This window comes from Osmerus mordax, chromosome 10, assembly GCF_038355195.1.
Source record: "Osmerus mordax isolate fOsmMor3 chromosome 10, fOsmMor3.pri, whole genome shotgun sequence".
Classification (NCBI taxonomy): domain Eukaryota; kingdom Metazoa; phylum Chordata; class Actinopteri; order Osmeriformes; family Osmeridae; genus Osmerus; species Osmerus mordax.
In genome coordinates this window covers 14,400,959-14,422,282 of record NC_090059.1, presented here as the reverse complement: position 1 = coordinate 14,422,282, position 21,324 = coordinate 14,400,959, and the positions used below count along the sequence as shown (strand labels likewise).

Here is a 21,324-nt window from a genome sequence, read left to right as displayed (position 1 = left end):
CAATTGTATATGCCTTTAGACACATGCCTCTTTCTAGACATTGACGTGTGTGTCAGGGTGGGGAAGAGGGAGAATTCTGCATAGGGTAGCCGAGGTAGCCCGGAAGTAGGTGGTTGCATGTCTTGCTAGCAGCAACAGCTGGTCTGTTTACTACACCGACAGTGCAAGGAAAACCTGTCAACAGTTGGGGCGAGATAGCGAGCTATGACAGTAAAACAACATTGACTGTTGGACGTGCATTTTCTCTGTGCGTCCACGATCGGTTTGCTGTCTTGAAACGGTATGTGATATGTTAAAATTAACACCTACATTGGTTTCCGCTTTCATGTACGCATCTAGTAGTTGCACTTTGAAAAACTAATTTAAACAGCGCATTACAGTCAACGCACAGCGAAGCCTATATTTCTTGTTTTCTCACTCGAGCTAGCTTGCCAGCTAACTAGCTAATACGCAAGCTAGCTAGCTAGTAAACTTAGCTAAAACAACGTTAAATTTTTGGGATAATTTACTTTGAACTAATATTGACATTCGTTTTTTAAGACTGTCGTATTAGACCAGCTTGGTGTACTTCTTGTTTTATGAACTCGTCGCTTTTGGATGCAATTTTAAATAGCTTGTCATTAGCTATAGTGTTAGCCAGGTGGCAATGGCTATCGCTAGCATGGTGACATCAGAGAAGTATGCACATTCTTCGAGAACCACAGCACAGAGAAGTTATGGCCGATCATGTCACCTGGCTTCTGACACACTAATTGTATGTAGGTTAACTGTTTTACTAAGAGACTTGGTAAACAGGTGTGTTTGGGATTGTGTTTTTAGCATTACAAGTTGGTAGTGAAACACAAATTATTACACAAAACTAGCGACTAACGGCAACCTTTTAATTTGTTTACCCTATTTTTCGTTCAGGCTGAAATAAAATTGTAGATATAAAATGATTTAGTTTTGAAAGTTTAACTACCAGCATAAAAAAATCACTGTATATCACAGCTTGCTAATTATTTGAACTATTACTATAGCCTACAGAAAAAGAGTCTGGAAATAGTGTACAGGGCCCCCATTTTTTATCTAAAAATGATTATAAACATAACCATAAGGTTCATAAACATAAAGGGTTTGCACACATGTAAGAAATGTATTTGAAATTGGGGCAGAGTTTCTCAGAGACATGTTAACAAAGGCTTGGAGTTATGGATATGTCTTGATGAAGGATTTGCCAGTCAGCAGAAGTTCATTCAACATGAAGCTTTCCAACAGTTTGTTTTTGCTGGACATACCAGTAGCTACCTTCTGTTCTTCCTGTGTCTTTCCAACACATTATTGTCGTCTTTACACGCTTTTGTTTATTTTTGCCTTTTGGTTCTCTCACACACAAGGGCCTTAGGATGGCGGTGTGGATCCAGGCCCAGCAGCTGCAAGGGGAGGCCTTGCACCAGATGCAGTCTCTCTACGGCCAGCATTTCCCCATAGAAGTCCGCCACTACCTTGCCCAGTGGATTGAAAGCCAACTCTGGTGTGTACAGGCTTCTAAACACGTGATGTTTCATGTTGTTTAATTTGTAACTTGTTTAACTGCATGCTCTTATGGTTCTCCCCATTGGCACTTATTTGCTTTTCACAATGTATGCTTCATGTTTGGCTACTCGCAATGTTTTGGGGCTATTTCGTTGTTATGATCAGTGACCTATGCTATTTTGTAAAGCTCTCTCTTGGAAGTCGCTTTGGATAAAAGTGTCTGCTAAATGAATAATTGTAAATGTAATGTACCTGCAGGACGTCGTATACCTGGAGAGATAAGAAATGCATACTTAAGTTAGTTACTTACAAAATGCCTGAATAAAAACATTTCCATTACATTTAATCATTTAGCAGACGCTCTTATCCAGAGCGACTTACAGTAAGTACAGGGACATTCCCCCGTGGCAAGTAGGGTGAAGTGCCTTGCCCAAGGACACAACGTCAGTTGGCATGACCAGGAATCGAACTGGCAACCTTCGGATTACTAGCCCGATTCCCTAACCGCTCAGCCACCTGACTCCTGAACACTGCATCCTGTAGTTTCAATTCTGTTCATTGCTGCTGCTTGGGGGTGTCTTCATTGTGTTTGTGAATGAAAGCTCTCTCTCTATCTCTATCTATCTCTCTATCTATCTCTCTATCTCTCTCTATCTCTCTCTATCTCTCCTTCTCTTTTTTAAACTCTCACTCGCCTTTTCCCCAGGGACTCTGTGGAGCTGGAGAACCCTCAGGAAGAGCTCAAGGCTAAGCGTCTGTTAGACAGCCTGGTCCAGGAGCTGCAGAGGAAGGCCGAGCACCAGGTAGGAGAGGACGGCTTCCTGCTCAAGATCAAACTGGGACACTACGCAAACCAGTTCAAGGTATGAGAACACGTACTCTGCACAAATTAGAACTGGGTTGGATTGATTTGTTTTGATATTCGTTTATGGTGTTTTATATATATTCTAGGTGTGTTGTGTTTGTTTTTATTTCTTATTTTATGACTTCTTCTATAACTGCTCCTAAAGTTACATGAACATGTGGTTTTCCTTTCGGGTAATAAAGGGAATTGTGTTGGCCTGTTACCAACAGAAATTATGTGGTCAGTAATGGTTCAAACTAGTGATGAAGTGAACTGGTTCATCTGGTAGAGTAGCATTGTGACTTGCCAATTGTGATTAATGTCTTGCGATTCAAAACTCTGCAAGCCCTCATATCTTCCATCACCATGCTATAGGGGTTTACATACCCAGACCATGAGAGCAGTCAGGATAGTGAGGGAACACACTGTAGGGAATAGTTAAAACAGACTCTGGCATTGTCACTCCTCAGCATGGCGCCAGTACAGAAGCCGGTCCATGTAACTGATTTGGAAGAGCTGATTAATCTGATTGAGTTACAGGGGTGCCTGTTAGGGCAAGTGCTCAACCTTATACGCATCCTCATGGGATCAGTGGTGTGTTCCAGCCGCACGCATGCGCACACATGGGGTGATGTGTGTGGTGTTTGTCTCATCCTATCTCTACAGAGCACATACGACCGCTGTCCTTTGGAACTGGTGCGCTGTATCAAGCACATCCTCCACTCGGAGCAAAGACTGGTGCAAGAAGCTACTAATGTAAGTAAGAGACTGGAAAGCCATCTTGACTGAAGAGGCTGTAATGAGTTGCCAACGTTTTATTTTTTCTAAATACCAATGTTGGCAAATGGGTTTGTTAACCGATTTTTTTTCCATTCTTCATATGTAAGCACTGTTTTACAAAAAAATTTAAGAGAAGAATGACTAAAATAATGTTTGCACGACTGTTTGCAGTTATGACCCCTCAAAGTTCTGGTTTTGCCTGCTTTCACGCCTTCTCATTTACAGGCAAACTGCGCAGGAGGCGGGGCCATGGACAGCCTATCACAGCGTCACCAGCAAATCAACCAGGCGTTTGAAGTGCTGCGGGTGTCCTCGCAGGAGACGGAGAACGAGCTGCGCAAGCTGCAGAACAACCAGGAGTACTTCATAATACAGTACCAGGAGAACCTGCGCATCCAGGGTTAGAACCATGTTGCAGCTCTTTAATGCTTTTCTTAATTCGAAAACGGCTGATCTGGAAAAAAAAACAAACATTGACAAAACACTTTGAATGATGCAACACGAAGGACCGGGTACTCGCATATTTTTGATCTGATATGAAAATGATTTTTCAATTGACAGACTCGACCTGGTGCACAAATGCATCTCTGCATCGACAACTCTCTGTGTTCACCGCATGTACTATAAAACAAGCTTGATGAGTGTGTGTAACTCATGAAACTCTTCCATGGTCTTCCCCATCCCCCATTAGCCCAAATAAGTAGCCTGGCGTCCCTGCCTCCAGCTGAGAGGACCCAGAGAGAGACGACCCTTCAGAGCAAGAGAGCCACTGTGGAAGCCTGGCTTACCCGAGAGGCCAACACTCTGCAGAAATACAGACTGGTGCGTAGCACGTAGGCTAGTCTACAGACGGGCACACACGTACACGTGTCAAACTACAGACAGCACGTAGTGGGCATAAAAAGAGACGTAAACTGTAGTAAAACACACTAGTATCACACACTGTAAGATCTTGTCTGTTAAAGACCCACATACAAGTAGATTTCCAACGAAGATATCCTTATCATTCAATACAACTGATATTTTGGTTCTGATAGTGCAGGTAGCTTAATATTTTGTGTATATATTATTGTGTGTGTACACATAACAATGAGATAACAGTGTGTGTGTTTATGTGGCCTGCAGGACCTAGCAGAGAAACACCAGCAGAGCCTGACCCTGCTCAGGAAACAGCAGACGTTGATCCTGGACGAGGAGTTGATCCAGTGGAAAAGACGCCAGCAGCTGGCAGGCAACGGGGGGCCACCTGAAGGAGGCTTGGATGTCCTGCAGTCCTGGTCAGCACACGCACGCATGCACACGCGCGCATGCACACGCACGCATGCACACGCACGCATGCACACACACAGACTCACGCATGCACACGCACACACACAGACGCACGCATGCACACACACACACAGACTCACGCATGCACACGCACACACACAGACGCACGCAGGCACACGCACACACGCATACAAACGTTCACAGATATCCTCAGACCTCAACATTGTCCTGGTCCCGTTGGCATCTGCATTTATGTGTGTAGATCATCTTGTCAACGTTTTGTTTCACTTGGGTGATAATGAAAGCAGTAAATTGTCTCACGGTTAAAGGTCTTACTTAAATGGCTGACTTTCTCCCCCGAGGTGTGAGAAGCTGGCCGACCTGATATGGCAGAACCGCCAGCAGCTCAGGAGGGCTGAGCATCTGACTCAGCAGCTTCCTCTGCCCGGCCCCATCGAAGAGCTCCTCACCAAGCTCAATGGTGACATCACAGACATCATCTCTGCTCTGGTCACCAGGTTAGGAGCACAATCATTTCTTTGTCTTGCTGCTGTACTGTAAATTGTAAATAACCCTCTCATACTGTCATCTCTTATCTATAGGTCACAAGCTTTTATATATGAGCTCTACGTTGTACATCCTGTCTCTCTGGATTTCTCGCATTCTCAACCACTTGACTATTCATGTCTATCTATCTCTTGTCTATCTCCATGTCTCTATTTCCCTACGTTTACCCCCTTCTTCCTTTATCCTCTCACTCCCCGCTCGTTCCATCTGTTCCTTCATGTCCTCCTGCTCCTCACCTTGTCCTCTCCCCCCCCCTCCCTCCCTCCACCCCTCCCCCCCTCTCTTTCTCTCCCACCCTCCAGCACATTCATCATTGAGAAGCAGCCTCCTCAGGTGCTGAAGACTCAGACGAAGTTTGCTGCCACGGTGCGTCTGCTGGTGGGCGGAAAACTCAATGTCCACATGAACCCTCCCCAGGTCAAGGCTGTTATCGTCAGCGAGCAGCAGGCCAAAGCTCTTCTCAAGAATGAGAGCACCAGGAAGTAAGGATCTGCACGCGCACATACGTGCATGAATACTCCACACTCTAATACATTCACCTGCTCACAAAGGTGTGCACATACTCTGACACGTACACGAGAAATAAACGTGCGCTAAAAAACGGATGGCTATTACTTCTACCCTAGGGTACACCACACAGACGTTTAGTGACCTAGAGTCCCAGTGGGTGGGCCAAGTTGAGGTTGTGTTTGGTTCAACATTGCTGAGTTGTTGGGCAATCCCTTTTTCTCTGTACAGTGATAGCAGTGGAGAAATCCTCAACAACAACTGTGTAATGGAGTACCACCAGACCACTGGAACCCTCAGTGCACACTTCAGGAACATGGTAGGTGGTTTAGACACACCAGTAAGGGCACCCCTCTGGTACCCTGTAGGGCTTTTGACATAATGATGTACTGTATTTGACCCAAAAGCCCATTTGATTTGATAAGAGAACCATAAGAACCATAAGAATGTGGTTTTAAGTTGTGGTTTCTGTGGTTATTCGGTAAATAATGTTGTGTTTGACCTTAAGGTCACTGTTAAAACTTAGCAATGTACAGCTAACCTTTACTTGCTGTGATGCGCTGCAGTCCCTGAAGAGGATCAAGCGGTCTGACCGTCGTGGTACAGAGTCAGTCACAGAGGAGAAGTTCACAGTCCTGTTTGAGTCACAATTCAGCGTTGGGGGCAATGAGCTTGTTTTTCATGTAAAGGTAAAAGGCAAAGATTCAATTTACATTTAATTTTTTATGTGGACTTCTATTCTTCAGTGAGTTGTCTGTTGTAGTACATGAATTCCTTATGATATATCTTTATCTTTTTTTTTTTTCTGATCTAGACATTATCGCTCCCCGTGGTGGTTATTGTTCACGGTAGTCAAGACAACAACGCCACGGCTACAGTCCTCTGGGACAATGCGTTTGCCGAACCAGTGAGTTATTGGGTGCTAGAAGTTCCTTTGCATAAATGTTTGCATATTTGACTGGTATCACATTTCAGTGCCTGATAATATTTTTTTGGTTTGTTATCTGATCTATTTAAACTTACAAGGCTTGTTTAATCCATTGTATAGGCTTGGAACAATTTGTCTGTTTTAAATGACCTCCATTGCACTCCAAATAATTTCTGTTATTCTTTTAATAATTTTCACAGACTAAACTTTCACCCTCTCATTCCAACTCACTTATCCACCTTCCTCTTTTAATGCCATCTTAAATGATCTCCACTCACCCATCCTAAGTGGTCCACCTAAGTGTTGCTGGGGAACAAAAATGTAACTGAGCAATATCAAGATGTGCAAAAAGACTGAAGTAAAACAACCCTTCTCCCTCAGGGCAGGGTCCCCTTCATAGTACCTGACAAGGTTCTGTGGCCCCAGCTGTGTGAAGCACTAGACATGAAATATAAGGCGGAAATGCACAGCGGACGCGGTCTGTCAGAGGACAACCTGGTGTTCTTGGGGCAGAAGGCCTTCAGTAGCACCAGCAACAACCCTGACGACTACCGCAGCATGACCATGTCCTGGGCGCAGTTCAACCGGGTAAGGGATGATTCGACCTTAAATGGTTTGATAGCTTCCCAGTGATGTGACCATGTCCCTGGGGCCGGTACAAGCAGACTAATGAATTGACCATTCAGTAACATTACTTTAATGTTTTTTACTTGTGACAATATCCTGGTGTAATTCAATGGGATGATCACAGATGCATGCATGTCACACCGCAGTATACACAGGGAGTCAGGTGGCTGAGCGGTGAGGGAGTCGGGCTAGTAATCTGAAGGTTGCCAGTTCGATTCCCAGCCGTGCCAAATGACGTTGTGTCCTTGGGCAAGGCACTTCACCCTACTTGCCTCGGGGGAATGTCCCTGTACTTACTGTAAGTCGCTCTGGATAAGAGCGTCTGCTAAATGACTAAATGTAAATGTAATGTAAATGTAATACACAGTAACACTGCTGTCAAATTAAGAAATGAGCTGCTTCACAGGAGAGTTTGCCTGGACGAAACTTCACCTTCTGGCAGTGGTTTGATGGAGTCATGGAGCTCATGAAGAAACATCTGAAGCCTCATTGGAATGACGGGTGAGCAAAAAATCAAGCTGAAAACCTTGACGTTTCATTGGTTAATTTTGCACCTATGGAAAAAATGAGAACAGAAAAAACTACCCTTTGCAATATCCTTTTAAAACAGAATACAACTGTCTTTCCCTGATGGAGCACTTTATTTTATGGATTTCTTAGTTATTTTATGGTTTGTTTGTGTTTTAATGTGATATAATGTATTTCATGGGTGTATGCTGTTTGTGAGCCCTTATCTAAAGCAATGATATCAGTATGTAATGGACAATAAATGAATATTTAAATGTGTGTGTTTTTGTGTTTGACAGGGCAATCCTGGGCTTTGTGAACAAGCAGCAAGCCCAGGATATGCTGATGTCCAAACCGAACGGCACCTTCCTACTGCGCTTCAGTGATTCTGAGATCGGAGGTATCACAATTGCCTGGGTGGCAGAAAACCCCAACAAAGCAGGTATTGCGATGGCTCTGAAATGACAACCAGAAACATAAAGGGCATCGAAAATAATAATTACCTCTATCAAAACAAATTATGTTTGAAGTAGAAATGCTAAAGCTTCTTTCAACTGTAGACATTTTGTACATTTTCAGTTGAGCCTTTTCCCTTCAATACGCTGTTTAATTGTTTTTCCATTATCCATCAATTTACAAGGGGAGCGGTTAGTGTGGAACCTTATGCCTTACACCACCAAGGACTTCTCCATACGCTCACTCGCCGACCGCATCAGTGACCTCAACCACCTTCTGTACCTCTACCCTGATAGGGCCAAGGATGAGGTCTTCTCGAAGTACTACACCCCTCCCCTCTGTACGCAAACCTACTCTCCTCAGTTCTCTGGCAGCTTTTTATGGCAACTGCTGTCATACCTAACATTACACAGGCAGAAGTAAAATATCACTTTGGAGTAAAACACCTTGCCAAATTTCAATTTCAAGTATATTTGCTTGTCTCTCACAGCAAAAGCAGTGGACGGCTATGTTAAACCACAGATCAAGCAAGTTGTGCCAGAGTAAGTAACTCACTCACTTGTAAAACTCCCCTCTTGATATCTCTGAATGGTGTGAAATGTTCAATAATGTTCACACAATTGTATATATAATTGTACTGTACTATATAGGTTTACCACACCTAACCCCGAGCCACCTGATGGAAACCCAACATACATGGACCAGGCAGCTTCCCCTTCTGTGGGACCTCCCAGCAACTTTGGCATCTACCCTTCCATGTGAGTGCCAGACATGACATGTCATACATACTCATGTACAGTAAGTGAAGCATCCTGAAGTTGCAAAAGGTGTGTTTAAATAAGTCATTTCATTTGCATTTTGTAGAGAAGACACATGCCTGCCGTTCCGTAAAATTCTTTCCATCTCATGGCTACAGAAATGACCCGATGCTGGATGCTGATGGTGAGTTTGACCTGGAGGACAGCATGGACGTGGCTCGACATGTAGAGGAACTCCTGAGACAACCAATGGCTGATCAGTGGAGCAGCCAGCAGTCGTGACCTTTAAACCCCTGACCTTTTAACCCTCTAAACCAGCACCCTAATAAGAGCCAAGCACCCGTAAATAACAGTTTTTAAAACCAAAGGAAAATCATGCTCAGACCTTATTCTCACCAACCTAAGTTAAGTAATACCAGCATTTTACTAAACCAGGTCAAATTTTATTGCAGAGTTTTGCTCTAAATGTAAACATGGTTTGGTTTTCCAATAATATATTTAGAATGCATAGCCAATCCAAATTAAGTTATAATTGAAGTTAGCTATTTCTGTCTTACCTTATATCTTTATCAGCTTATAAAAAGTAGCCAACAGCGTTGTGTATTTTAATGTACAGCTAACACTAGCATTTATCACACTTTTCAAAAGGTAAGTGAGATCACCTATTGTGTATACTTAGTGTGTTGTGCTGGCCTGGCATCAAGACAGCTGCTCCTGGTTAGTTGTGGGCTGGATGTGAAAATATGAAAACGTTCTTTTTAAAGCACAAACTTATTAGGTTCGGCCTGAATTTTTACAAAACAGAGAAAGATTATAATTAGCTAAACAAAAGTAGTAAATACCTTAAATAAACATGTTGCAACCTCCAGCAACTCCATGGCCCCTTGATTTATATTGTTTTTGTGAAATATTCTCTGTCAATGTGACTAATAGATAGTAATACAATTATTGAAATATTCTGTTGTACCTGATAAAGAATATACAGAAAATGAATTAATAGAACGGTAAAGGTAAGGGGATGCAGTACTGATAAAGAAATATAGATGTATAGAATGTCATATTGTTACTGCAATACTTGCTACTCTGGCTTGTATCTTGATGATGGCTTAATTGGTATGTCTAACCAGCATTCATTTATTTGCTTGCTATAACAATTCTTGGGTAATATTTTGGCCTTGATAAAAGGTGGCTTACTTTGTAACAGGACAAAATAGCAATATCCAATTCTACTATTGGGTCAGTATTAACAATGTAATCGCCCACTTTTTGTATAAATACAATTAAGGGATTCTAAAACTTAGCCGCTAATTATTTCATTTAATATTTTTTAATTGACATCTGAGCCCCTTCTGTTGTCAAATGGGACCCTTGATATGAAAAGTTATGCGAAATGTGTACTCTACATTATATGCCTTGTACGTGTATAGTCTGCCTTGAATGTGGATTTAACTAGCTTCACCAAAAAGTCCTTACAGTTAATACCTCTGCTTCTTACCACACTAAACTTGCATCAGTTACTGGCTTTTTGTACTTGTTAATTCAAAAAGTAGTCATCAGACAAGTAATTCTCAACAAAAAAAAACTGCTCAGAGATAATAATGGTAAACTGACCCAGCTATCCACAACCTCTATTCTGGTACGCACCCATCATCTTGTATTGAAGACCTTAGTCAGCCTTAAAGTTTATTGTATTCTCAACCTGTGCCTTAAGACAGTATTGATTGTCAAGGGGCAACACTAATATACCAACCTAGAGATGATAAATCATGCTCTGCAGTAATCTCTTGTTGGATTAAAACAGATAGCCAGTATCTTGCCCTTCAAGTCATATCCACCCTGTCAATCATTATTGGCTCCAATGTGTCTCAGGAAAATCTGTATTTAGTTAACCCCAGCACAGCACTAGTTAGTGACTACCAACAAGGTAGTGAATTACAGTTATTACCAATATTTTAATTTGTATTTTAAATGGAAACAGAACAAAATGTTTACTAAGAAATGCACAACTGGTTTATTCATTGCTATTGACAATTTATCATATTGGTCTTGTTGAGATATTTCACAGGTAGGGTACTTCATGGGGTTCTCTTTCTGTGAACATATCTTATCTCAAATCTTAGTGTCTTATATTTTGTGTGATCTTATTGTTTTTATTCTGAAGAGCTGTTAGAAAATGTCCCTTGTTTGATCTCGTTACATGTTACTTATACAAAAAGTTCATTAATGTTTGGGGAGGGGATAATGGAATTAAACGTTTTCTAAAAAAGGAAAAATGTTAAGTGTGGTTTGTCACTCAATACTTGTAATACTAATAAGAATTATTCAACTATTTCAGTGTTATTTGTCACAACTCAGGGAGCCTTGGCATCTGTTTGTATAGTACAGGAAATGAATAATGTATTGTAAATGTTAGATCAGCTCACGTGACCAGCCTTTACTTTTACTTTCATTTCACCTGTTGTCCAAACAACCTATATTAATATTACTGCTGCTGACAGACAAATTACTTTATCTACAAAACACTGGGTCTCGGCTTAGAGATGAAAAAGTTAGTGCTTATACAGTTATATTTTCTATCTTTAAATGAGTTGATTTTATGTACGCTCCAGCAGTCTGCCTTCCATGAAACCTTTGATGAATTGAATCAGTGTAACATACCATTTGATTGTCAAGAACAACTGGAGCCTTTCTACTCTGATGAAATGTTGAAATACCTGAGCAAAACCTTCTCAACTGGTGAGTGTCCAATTTGTAAAGGGTTATCTTTAAATGTGTCATGTACTTTCAGTTGGACCCACTGACCAAAGCTGTATTATTTCTAGGAGAATACAGTGGCGAAACACTGATTGACATTGGAACAGGACCTACCTTACACAGTGTGATAAGTGCCAGCTCTTACTTTGAGGACATTATTGTTACTGAATTTACAAACCATAATTGTCAAACAATTGAGAAATGGATTAACAAAGAAGCTGGACATTTCAACTTAAGCTCAGCAATCCAATATGTGCACAAATTGGAAGCAACAAGGTAGGCCTAGTATATGCTAATGTAACAAGTTCAGAGATTTCGTGAATTTATCATGATATAATGTGCTCAAATACTAATACATTGGCTAATGTTGATCAATGAATTTGTACAGGAAGAATTTTTTTATCTTGGAAATGTCCATTGTTGATTAAACTAGGACCCCAGCCCATGTCGAACAGCAGCTGAGACAGAAAGTGAAAATACTGAAGAGTGACCTTCACCTGGAGAACCCCTTCGAACCCATCACAGTAGGATATGCAGACTGTGTAATAACCAGCTTGTGTTTTGATCCTGTTTGTGATGACCCAATAATGCATGTTCAAGCTTTGAATAATGTGACATCCTTACTCCGCCCATGGGGGACATTGGTGATGGTTGGAGTCAAGATGGATTGGGACTACAAGCTACAGAACACCATTTTTCTGGGTCGTGAGAACATAATACAGGACATTCTGAAAGCCCTGTGGTTCCACATAATTGAGTTTAAAACTGAGTATAATCATAAAGGTGTGTTTGTTTATGTGGTGGCAGTTAAGTTAGGCTGATATCACTGCTGTATATGGGCTAGATTACAGTTTTCCTTATGTAATTTGTAAACCTTGTTTTCACTGTAGTTACTGGCTAGGGGGGTATGAGGATGTAGTTGATGAGTATGAATCAGCCTTTACTATGTACTTTACTCTTATATTAGATAATGAATAAATTGTTAGATAGTGGTTATAGATGACTATGAGTAATGGAAAAAGTTTTCATCATTGATGAACTTGATAAAGATAACTTGATAACTCTCCTCCTACCCACCTCTCCTCCCCTCCGGATATACTGAAATGTCTTCCAAATATGCTGTACTGACTTCCGGATATACTGATTGTTTTATTGTATTTTTGCAAGGAAAAGGAAAAATGAAAAACACCGGATATACTGAAATGCCTTCCGGATATAGTGAAAGTTTTTTCACACTTACATTCTCAAAGCTTCTTACTCATCTTTATGAGACTTGAGCGTTTCATATTCGAGTGTGAATGTGTTTCACATGCGTCTGTGCCAGCATTTCATATGAATATGTATGTAAATGTTCAGTAGTATGAATGTGTGTAAACATTTCACGTGAATGCTTTTCATATGTGTCGATTCAAGCATTTCACATAATGTGGATGTGAGTTTTTAGTAGTATGAATGCGTGCATAAACATTTCACATTCAAGTTTCATATGCGAGCATTTCCCATATGTGGATGTGAGTTTTCAGTAGTATGAATGTGTGAAAGTTTCTTATGTGTTTCTGTAAGGACTGAATTATTTCCTAAACGGCCCCTCATATGTTGTTGCTCACTTGTGATGTACATTTAGTTGCTTCGTGAGAAAATGCTTGATTTCTGATGCGAAGTCAAATTAGTACGTCGTCTCGTGCTGGTCCAATCGCATTGCACGTTGTATGGGCGTGGGGCGTGATACTGTAGCATCAGACATAATTACGGAAATGATGCACTCAGTTCGACGCTTATTTTTTCCAACAAGATAGACACTTAAAACGGGAGGGAAGTTAGACAATGGTTACTCAACGCCAAAAAAGCATTCTCTCCGCACTCGTCTTTGTAATTGTCTCCATTGTTATTGCTATTGGAAAAACTCAGGGTAGGCAACAATGACGAACATCACATCATAGCCTGTTTGGCTACAACCTGTTCGTGACACTATTCCTTAAACTATGGTGAATAATATCGCTAATCCAAGTCCATAATTAGAGTAAAAACATTTGGCAAATACGTTTCATTATTTAATAAAATATTTTATGTTATGTTTAACAGGTTTGTCCAAGTTGTTGTTTTGCTCAACAGTGCCCTCAACTGACCGATTCAAATGTTTACATCCTTGTGTAACAGAGCTCCTGAGCATGCCGAGTCCTTTAGCGAGTACGCTTGGCATCCTTTCTATTGGTGGAATGACGCTCCTTTGGCGAGACATCAGCTCCAAAATTAAAGGACAAAACCGAACATTAAGTAGTTTGCTCAGCCAGTATTTTGCAGTGAAGTTCGTTGGTTGGCTTGGAAAGCGGCAAAGAAGTCAACTAGAAGCCGACACACTGAATGTACGGCAAGTCCAAGAGGAAACTCTACTGAAGCGCTTGCGTAAGAACGCGCAGACATATTATGGAAAGCAGTATGATTTCAGTTCAATCAAAGGTAAAAGGACCTCTTGAACATTGTAACTGTTTCATTTACCTGCAAAAACATGCATGAACACTATGCACTGAACACTATGACACACACATATTCATGAGCTATTTATAATGTCTCTTAGCTTTGAAAAGGTTGCTAATGAATGAGTACGTAGGTGTAAGCCAGTACAATACCGTACCTATATACATTTTGTTGAGGTGAAAATATACTTTACAAGGGAGTCAAATAATAGCCTACACATTTCCAGAAAAACTTTTACCAGAATTCACAGCCGGGACACATGTTAGTATCAGGATTTGTCAAAATGTTTTTTGCATTTATTCTTTCTTAGATTGTGAAACGTTTTGCTTGCGGCATCCTGTAACGACCTACGAGCACTACAGAGAGCTGGTAAAACGCATCGCCCTGGGTGAGGACAAGGTCATCATTGCTGATAAACCTCTGATTCTTGCCTTGACCTCCGGTACATCAGGAGCCAGTGCCATGCTACTGAGCACGAAGGACACCAACACTGAGTTCTTACGGGTCAGTGTACAATTGAATAATATCTCTGATTTATACAAAAAACAGTCCTTGCCATTTGCTAGTTCTACTGTGGCTGTGTGCAGGTTTGTATTTGTCCCTCATGTCTCTGGGCTAGGGTGTCGCAGTCTGTCTGGATGCCATGTGGGGAGCGTTCCCTGCCAGTGAGAGCCTCCAGCGCACCACAAAGCTCTTTTACACACCAACGTTTCGTCAGTCAGAGGCAGGGATACCCATCGGACCTAACTCCTCCACCCCAGCCTCCTCACGTCACATGCTCAACCTCTACACCACCCCAGCACCTGCCTTTCAAGTAGGATTAATACAATAACCTGAGGTTCCTTTTTGTTTTACCCTGCTTGCTATGCCTGGGTTAGTGACAATAGTAAAAAGATATATACTAACTTCCACTTTTTCAGACCTCTTTTATGTTTCATGGTTCCAGAAATTTGTCTGGCTGCTCCAAAGTGGGAAAAAAGCGCTCTGGCAAGCACCTTGCCAGAGCGCTTGCAGAGCACTCTTCTGTGCTTTTTGAAGCACTTAAAAATGTGCTTTGTTGAAAACAAATTAAAATAATCTGTATTGTTTTCTAAAGAAATGCCAAGTGGATCCAGGTCCCCAAGTTGACATTGATATTGATGTAGATGTCCTGCCAATCTTTTTTCCAGGTGCCCAGTGAGAAAGACACCCTTTACTTGCATCTTCTGTTTGCCCTCAAAGACCCAAGTGTGGGCACTCTTGAGTCAAACTTTGCCTCTACAGTCTTCTACGCCTTCAGTGCCCTGCAGGTAGGTGTGACAGTGAGAACCAGTGTGTGTTAGGTTCTTCATATTCATAATTATTTCTGTATCCAAGTACTCTCGAGTAATATGTTAGGAAACCCACCTACAATCCATGACTATATCAATGGCTGTTCCTTCTAGGATTGCTGGCAGGAGTTGGTGGAGGACATTGAGCTGGGTCATATCAGCCAGAAGTTGGCCCTGGAATCTGCTGTGCGAACCAGCCTGGAGAGTCTGATGAAACCAGACCCAGGGAGGGCGTCCGAGCTCCGGGCCCAGTTCCATCAAGGGTTTCTGGGCATTGCCAAGCGCCTCTGGCCCCAGCTTAACCTGGTCTTGACTGTGGACTCAGGCTCCAACCAGATATATGGAGAGATGCTGAGAGATCACTACTGTCAGGGAGTGCCATTCTACTCACCCTTCTATGCTGCCACTGAGGGTAAGGTGTATTTGTGTTTGTACAGATTACACACAGAGTATTAATGGAGAATAATCTCATTTCCTGTATGTCCGCCTCTGCAGGTCTCATCGGGGTGAACCTGTGGCCTGAGGAACAGCACAGGCGTTATCTGCTGTGTCCTCGCTCAATGTTCTGTGAGTTCTTGCCTGAAGCCAACCTGGACCAGGAACAGCCCAAAACACTCCTTATGGACCAGGTGGAGGAGGGACACAACTATGAGTTGGTCGTTACCAATGCTTCGGGTCTCTTTAGGTAAAAAGAAAAGCATGTAGTTTAAATGTGTGGTGTACAAGAACTACATGCTTCCTCTGGCAGGTTGAAGGGAGTAAGAACATTGTCTTTCTCTGTTTTTCAGATATCGTATCGGAGACATTGTGAAAGTGGTTGGGTTCCACAACCAGTGTCCTGTTGTGGAATTTAAATACAGGTATACAACAAACTTAAAAACATTCAGTGCAATACACATTCTCACACAAGTCCAATGTGGTGTGTATTTAAACGTGTATATGTTAGGGCCTTTATAACGTATGTTTGCGTGTTCCCTTCTTCACAGACGCGGTCAGATGCTGAGCGTACGAGGGGAGAAGATATCGGAGGCCGTGTTTTTGGGCGCTCTAAAGAAAGCCGTGGAACAGTGGCCCGGAGCGAAGCTGCTGGACTACAGCTGTGCTGAGAGCGGCCTTCTGGGTAACACTCCCTTCTCATGGCTCTACTTATGTTTCAAAAGTAGTCACGTTGCATGTACTGTATGTAAATTTTGAGAGTGGAGTGACACTTTATTGATCCCCGAAGAGAAATTGCTCGTTGCGACAACAAATGCAACTAAAAATACTATTTGTATTTGTGAACACCACAAATTGAATTTGTGGTGTTTTGTTCCAGGTGACTCATCTGGAGGCTCAGACCCTCACTATCAGGTCTTTGTAGAGCTGAAGGGAGTCAGGAACATTTCAGAGGAGCAGCGTTACAAGGTACAGAACCACAGTGAGGATTGTTTAGGAGGCTCGTTGCAGAACAGTAGAGGGATAAGATAAAATGGGCTACAATTCAAATTAGTACCAACTTTTATTCAATTGTACTGTGAGTTAATGATGACCACAATGTTATAAGCAATGGTATAATGTTTCTCTTTACATTACATTTTACATTTATGCATTTAGCAGACGCTTTTATCCAAAGCAACTTCCAAGAGAGAGTTTGCAAAAGTGCATAGGTCACTGATCATGACAACGAGATAGCCCCAAACATTGCGGGTAGCCAAACATGAAGCATACATTGTGAAACCAAATAAGTCCCAAAGGGAAGAACAATAAGAGCATGTGGTTAAACAAGTTACAATTAAACAGCAAGAACCTCAAAAGTGCAAGAGTGTACCTGTGGAAATTCCTAAGTGCCGTTGTACTCCTGGAACAAGTGCGTCTTGAGCCTTTTCTTGAAGGTGGGGAGACAGTCAGTGTCCCTGACGGGGGTGGGGAGTTGATTCCACCATCTTTCTTGAACGCATACCTTTGTCCTCCCTCCTCTCCGCCAGTTGGACCAGTGTCTGCAGGAGGACTCTGCTGTCTACAAGTCGTTCCGCCTCAAGGGTAGCATCGGTCCAATGAGGGTACACCTGGTGGCTGGGGGGGCTTTCAATGAGCTACGCAAACAGATGATGTCCTTCTCCAACACCTCACCAAACACCTTCAAAATGCATCGTCTGCTGCGCAGGAAAGAGTATGCTGACTTCTTGTTGGGGAAAACCGTTTCCTGAATGTTTGTTAAAAGGCTGTGAGGGAATTTCATTGGACTGAAGACTTTGTCCACCAGGCAACGTAGACATTGCTTGTGGTAATGGAACAGGCCTGTCATTTATAATACTCAGTGTGATCAAAACTGATCTAATTTATCAACCTTTTCTTTTCATTTTAACAGTATTTCCCTGTTTTAATGCAGAGAAAGGTTCATTGCACTGCAGTCTTTCTTCAGGAATTTGATTTCCATGACAATAAAGAAGACAAAATTATACATTGGCTTCAGACTAGGAAATTGCTTTTGCTTGCACATTCTTATGGTTTAACATTGGAGAGCGAGTTGATGCTTTTGCAACAGATTAATTTTATTGAACCTCGGACAAATATAAACTAAGTATGTATAACTATGCCATGTCACAATAAAAGTGCAATATTATATTTAATAGTATTTATTATTTCAATGCTTTAAAACTATTCTTGCCTAACAGTAGAGGGCGCCAGTGCCTTAATGATTATTAGTCTTCTGATTCAATCATCTGGATTCATCTGTCACATTCCATCCCTTGATTGAAAATACATTTTCCAATGTAATTCTATGGAGTAACATGGTGAGAAGGCCTATGTATGTATCTCTGACAACACTCAATACAAGCTGTTTTGCATTGGTGTAAATAACCAGTCAGTCCTAGGTTCCCTTTAAATTTCATCCCAAGAGCCTGCCAAGTGCCAATTATTTAATATTAATCTGAGTATGCTGGAAATTGTAATTAGAGGCAAAGCTGTCCAAAACAGTTAGTGTACAATTTTGTTAACGTCTATAGGCTTTGGTGTGTTACATCCCACTCGCCTGCAGTCCTGTGTTCCAAATGGGCCCATATTTTTAGCAATGTCCCATTTCTGCTAAGAACACAGCTCTTGCTGTATTCTCACTTTCTCCTGTGATTACAAAAACTATGAACAGATGACAACCTAAATGTACCTCACCAATACCTTTTATCTCTATCCCCTCTGTTGTGTTGTTAGTCATGACATGTACTGTATGTTTGTCATGGTGACCTTCCTATTTTTACAACCCTTGAGAAACACTAATATACATTAATTACAACTAATTACAACATGAATGTTACATCATGTTAGCTCTTTTTCAACATGTTTCATGTAAAGTATCTGTGACCTGTCGATGTCTAGGCTAGGTTCAAAGATTATTGATTAGAAGCTTTATCTTATGAAATAACAAACCAACGTGTCGGAGCAAGTGAAGCTGGCGACTATGAGACGGAAACTTCTGAATGAATTAGTCGAAGACAGCTGAAACTCGGGGTGCATACCAAAGTCACCTGTGAATCCTCATCATGAACACACTTTTGACTTCACCACTGGTTGTTTAGGTATAAACAAGTGATGAGCATCTAAATGTTTTATCCTTTTGCCATACATGTTGGGCAATATTCAACTAACCTAGATATTGTTGGCACCAAGAACCCTTGGGAAATGCAGTTAATCTGCGCTAATAATTACACATACTGTATAACAATTATTTCAGCATGTGGCATTAACCTGGGGGTGGAAAGGGAAAGAGGGGAATCTATAATAGATTACACTCTTTATTTGTGACAAGGGGAGATGGATTAACTACAAGAAGGGAGGACAATGAGTCTCCATTAAAAATTGATTTAACTGAATAGCTGCCAGGGATTAAATAGTATCTGAGAAGACGAACATTACTCTTTTACTCTCTTTGTCTATCCTGCTTTCTGTTTGTCTCTGTCAGTCTACCCTTTACATTCTATCTCCTTCCAAATTACCATGTTCTTTTTCCTTTCCTGTCACGTTTTTTGCTGTTGTGTCTGTCTCTTTCTTTTGTTATTTACCCCTTTGTATCAATCACATCTCAATTGCTCTTTCAGTCCATGTCTGTAGCTTGGATGTTTTCTAGGTCTATCCCTCCTCTTCTCTCTCTCCCTGTCTGTATTTATACTGTCGGTCATCTTTTCACTGTCTCATTCCAGCGTTCCGCCTCACTGCGACGTTGGGTGCTGTCTGATCCATCGGCCGCCGATATGCCCACAGCCTGTATCCCTTCCCGCCCTCCCTCCGTGTCTCCTTTTCACTCTCTCTCTCTTTACTGCTATATCTCCCACCCTTCATCTCTCTCTCCCCCCATCTCTCTCTCTTGACAGTCTTTCCCGGTGCCCTTGCACAGCTCTGCCCATCTGTCTGACATGAGTAAGTAGTGGACCCATGGTCTCCAGTGTCTGCCTTATTCTTAGCCCTGAAACCAGAGAGAAACTGATTAAGAATCGATATACATACTGTTCTTGATTATCATTATTAAAATTGGTTATTATGAGAATTAGAATAAAAGATTAAGATAAGCTAATACATTTTCCCTCAGAAGTATTAGTTCAGATGTATTATTCTGTGATATCTGAAGTGCTAAATGACTAAATGTAAATGCAAGTGCCAAGAGCAGACTGTTTTTGCTTTTGCCCAATTTTAACACATCATAATTTATTGTATTTATTATTATAATAAAAAATACTTGATATAATAAATTAATGAAAATATGTAGAAAATATTTTCTAATATTACGTTTAATAAAGTTGGTTCTTAAAAAAACGCATCAGATTCTTCTGATGTGTATCAGTAACAATACTATCACTGATACTAAGCTGTTCAGTCTGTGCGTCAGTGTGAATTAAGATCTGGGGTCAGTTTTGCTAAAGTCTTCACTAAAACATCTCGTCATCTATCCTTTTAATCCGTTCTCAGCAGCTTTCATTCTGGACCCTTAATTCTCTGACAAAGATATGAAGCTAGGGGCATCAGAAAACCAATCATCTCTGCAGGCAAGTTCAAGAAAGAATCCCTCAAAACTTATAATCGAGGGAACGTTTATTTGCCAGGATATTGCTTTGTATTCGGTTGTGCAAATTGACTGGTAGACAAGTAATTTTTTTTGTCTTTAACTTTTTTAGTGTGAGTGTGGGAACCCTTTATGAGTCATTTAGACAGTTTTAAAAAAAACATTTACAGTATGTAAACTGTAAATTAACAATGCAGATTTTGTTTCGAATAGATTTTATAATCATACAAAAAGTATGGATTTTTTGATACTAAATGTAATTACCATGTAATACATGCAATAATCTGTATATTATACTTTGGGATACCAATATTATTTTGAATTGATAGTAGAAGTATGGAGTGTAGCCAGTGCAGAAGAATATTATTCTCTCTCTCTCTCTCTCTCTCTCTCTCTCTCTCTCTCTCTCTCTCTCTCTCTCTCTCTCTCTCTCTCTCTCTCTCTCTCTCTCTCTCTCTCTCTCTCTCTCTCTCTCTCTCTCTCTCTCTCTCTCTCTCTCTCTCCCTCCTGTCCCACTGCTTCTCTCCATCTCCCAGAAGAATACAGGTTTCTATAGTGTGAGCAACGATTCTCATTGGCTGAGCCTTCGCAGGAGTGGATGAAAGAGGGAGCGGAGAGAAGAGAGAAGAGAGAAGAGAGAGAGAGAAGCGGCGTGAGAGAGCATAAGAAGATGTAACTGTTCTAACTGCCACAGCATTTTGGTAAAAGGGAAGAATGGAGTAAGGGGGGGCACAAGCACACACAAAGACAGAATATGAAAGAAAGCTAGATTTTGGATTCATCAGAGTGAAGCGCATTGGACCAAGAAGAACACTTGCTGCTAGGACTGTTTACATCAACAGGAAGAACAAGACCAATATTACCTGAATGGGCACACCTCAGCAAATCTCTGATCTCTACTACTCTGCAATTAATCTGATTTCTCTTTGAATCTGATGGCGAATGACCCCCCACTTCCACATTCAGTCTGCATGGAGAAGCATCATCTCTTTTAA

General features: G+C 41.3%; 2 protein-coding genes and 1 long non-coding RNA gene across 4 annotated transcripts; all 3 read left to right on the top strand.

Annotated features, from left to right (window-relative positions):
* Nucleotides 1-113: 113 nt before the first annotated feature.
* On the top strand, nucleotides 114-11,019 carry LOC136950270 (signal transducer and activator of transcription 5B-like). The gene is made up of 19 exons (XM_067244488.1): nucleotides 114-281; nucleotides 1,377-1,513; nucleotides 2,222-2,378; nucleotides 3,026-3,115; nucleotides 3,365-3,539; nucleotides 3,831-3,961; nucleotides 4,265-4,416; nucleotides 4,771-4,926; nucleotides 5,278-5,457; nucleotides 5,714-5,801; nucleotides 6,049-6,171; nucleotides 6,297-6,389; nucleotides 6,792-6,998; nucleotides 7,444-7,538; nucleotides 7,844-7,986; nucleotides 8,185-8,340; nucleotides 8,491-8,542; nucleotides 8,651-8,758; nucleotides 8,917-11,019. Exons 2-19 carry the CDS (start codon nucleotides 1,386-1,388, stop codon nucleotides 9,038-9,040), a joined length of 2,358 nt encoding a protein of 785 aa, XP_067100589.1. The 5' UTR covers nucleotides 114-281; nucleotides 1,377-1,385; the 3' UTR covers nucleotides 9,041-11,019.
* A 220-nt stretch (nucleotides 11,020-11,239) lies between these two features.
* Nucleotides 11,240-12,686, top strand: LOC136950923 (uncharacterized). Its single transcript, XR_010877521.1, has 3 exons — nucleotides 11,240-11,494; nucleotides 11,581-11,788; nucleotides 11,946-12,686. It is a non-coding gene; the product is annotated as an uncharacterized lncRNA (long non-coding RNA).
* Nucleotides 12,687-13,267: 581 nt separating this feature from the next.
* On the top strand, nucleotides 13,268-17,906 carry ghdc (GH3 domain containing). Of its 2 annotated transcripts, none has more exons than XM_067244674.1 (11): nucleotides 13,268-13,421; nucleotides 13,670-13,969; nucleotides 14,298-14,491; nucleotides 14,607-14,801; nucleotides 15,157-15,276; nucleotides 15,412-15,709; nucleotides 15,793-15,982; nucleotides 16,086-16,157; nucleotides 16,284-16,417; nucleotides 16,613-16,701; nucleotides 17,262-17,906. In XM_067244674.1, exons 1-11 carry the CDS (start codon nucleotides 13,337-13,339, stop codon nucleotides 17,481-17,483), a joined length of 1,899 nt encoding a protein of 632 aa, XP_067100775.1. In that variant the 5' UTR covers nucleotides 13,268-13,336; the 3' UTR covers nucleotides 17,484-17,906. The 2 variants fall into 2 exon arrangements, with proteins under 2 accessions (XP_067100775.1, XP_067100776.1); XM_067244675.1 differs by having other exon boundaries at nucleotides 13,306-13,497.
* The last annotated feature ends 3,418 nt before the right edge of the window (nucleotides 17,907-21,324 follow it).